General features: G+C 55.3%; 1 protein-coding gene across 1 annotated transcript in view; it reads left to right on the forward strand.

Annotated features, from left to right (window-relative positions):
* Positions 1–2,240, forward strand: part of IGSF10 (immunoglobulin superfamily member 10) — a gene marked incomplete at its 5' end in the record, with an annotated part of 12,069 nt that overhangs the window by 8,371 nt on the left and 1,458 nt on the right. The window contains 2 exons of the mRNA XM_031055447.1: positions 2–314; positions 956–2,235. Of these exons, the coding sequence (XP_030911307.1) occupies positions 2–314; positions 956–2,235 (1,593 nt within the window). The remainder of the gene's footprint in view (position 1; positions 315–955; positions 2,236–2,240) is intronic.

Consider the following 2,240-nt stretch of genomic DNA (forward strand, 5'->3'; position numbering starts at 1 on the left):
CTGCGGCCGCTGCAGGCGCTGCACGCCAGGCTGGTCCTGCTCGCCAACGGCACCCTGCGCCTGGGCAGCATCAACCCCTCCGACAGCGGCACCTACGAGTGCATCGCCACCAGCTCCACGGGCTCGGACAGGAGGGTGGTCAGCCTCACGGTGGAGCACAGAGACACACCTCCGAAAATTGCCATCGCCTCCCCGGAGCTGACGCGGCTGAACTTTGGGGAGAGGTTGCTTCTGAACTGTACAGCAAATGGGGAGCCCAAGCCCAGGATAATCTGGAGGTTGCCCTCCAAGGCTCTTGTGGACCAGTGGCACAGGTATGACCCTTTTTTCCTCCTCCTCTTTGGAGCTCCAAACACTGTCTGCTCTGGTGCTCATATAAGAGCCTATTACAGCACTAATACACTGTGAACTAAACCAAACTTTAAGTATTAACAGTTGTGAAACATCTTTTCTAACAGCATCTATATCTAATAACAGACCTATTAGCAGATCACATCAATTGCCATAGGTGAGTGAAGTCTCAAAACAGGTACAAGTCATATTTGAATTAAGGTAACCACTGTCACCATGCACTGGCTGACTGCTGTCAGTTTAGAGGCGGGAAGTTATTTGTGACAGACTTGTGAAGCAGGGCTCAGGAGGGAGGGGTTTCTCTCATCTCTGCCATCTCTGCCTTTGGGGGTGTCCCCCCACCCCCTCCCACGTAACACTCACCTCCACCTTAGGAGAGACAGCCCCAGCTCAGGGTGTTCCCAGCAGAGCCAGCGCCGCTCACATCCACACAACACCAAAACATCAGGGTAGGACACGCTGGGTGGGCAGGAGGCACGGGCACAGCGCCTGTGGAAAGGTTCTGTGTTGTACCCTGCTGCTAACACGTTCAGTCCCTTCCAGTGCTCAGTGTTCACCCCCAGCACTTGCTTCCATAATTCTTTTCCTCTCTCTCCCACAACAGAATGGGAAGTCGGATCCATGTCTTCCCCAACGGATCCTTGGCTATTGAGGCAGTTACAGAAAAGGATGCAGGTGATTACCTGTGCGTCGCAAGAAACAGAATCGGGGAAGATCTGATCCTGATGAAAGTCAGCATCACAATGAAACCAGCCAAGATTGAGCACAAACAGCAGTTCAAGAAGCTGGTGCCGTACGGGAAGGATTTCAGAGTGGACTGCAAGGCCTCGGGGTCGCCCACCCCAGCGATATCCTGGGGCCTGCCAGATGGGACGGTGGTGAACAACACAATGCTGGCGGACGACAGCGGGCACAGGGCTCGCAGGTACATCCTCTTCCACAATGGCACTCTGCACCTCAACAAAGCTGGAGTGGCAGAAGGAGGAGACTACACGTGCTACGCCCAAAACACCCTGGGGAGGGACGAGATGAAGATCCACGTCACGGTCGTTGTGGCAGCCCCTCAAATCAAGCACAATCACAAGACACACGTCACAGTGACAGCTGGAGACACAGCCCTGCTGGACTGTGAGGCTGCTGGAGAGCCCAGGGCACAGATATTCTGGCTGCTGCCCTCCAGTGAGATGATCTCCTCGTCCACAGACAGGCACTCCCTGCATGCCAACGGCTCGCTGTCCATTGGCCGGGCTGGCCTGCTGGATGCTGGGGAGTACCTGTGCGTGGCTCGGAACCCTGGTGGGGACGACAGCAAGCTCTACAAGCTGGGTGTGGCTGCTAAACCCCCCACCATCAATGGTTTACACAGGAACAAAACGATCATGAAGGTGACAGCAGTGAGGCACTCCAAGAAGCACATCGACTGCCGGGCAGAAGGGACACCTCCTCCCCAGATTATGTGGATCATGCCTGATAACATTTTCCTAACAGCCCCATATTATGGGAGCAGGATTGTGGTGCACAAGAATGGGACACTTGAGATCCGGAACATCAGGCCCTCAGACACGGGGGACTTTATCTGTGTGGCACGTAACGATGGGGGAGAGACTGTGCTGGTGGTGCAGCTGGAAGTCACGGAAATGCTACGGAGACCAATGTTCAAAAACCCTTTCAACGAGAAAATAATAGCAAAACCTGGGAAAACTATCACACTGAACTGTTCTGTGGATGGAAACCCCCCCCCGGATATAAGCTGGATGCTGCCCAATGGCACGTGGTTTTCCAGCAGCATCAGGACCCCCCAGTTTGTCACAGGAAGCAACGGCACCCTGACCATCCCCAGCCCCGAGAGCCAGCACGCCGGGCGGTACCGCTGCGCCGCGCGGAACCAG

Source organism: Geospiza fortis, unplaced genomic scaffold, assembly GCF_000277835.1.
Source record: "Geospiza fortis unplaced genomic scaffold, GeoFor_1.0 scaffold172, whole genome shotgun sequence".
Taxonomy (NCBI): Eukaryota; Metazoa; Chordata; class Aves; order Passeriformes; family Thraupidae; genus Geospiza; species Geospiza fortis.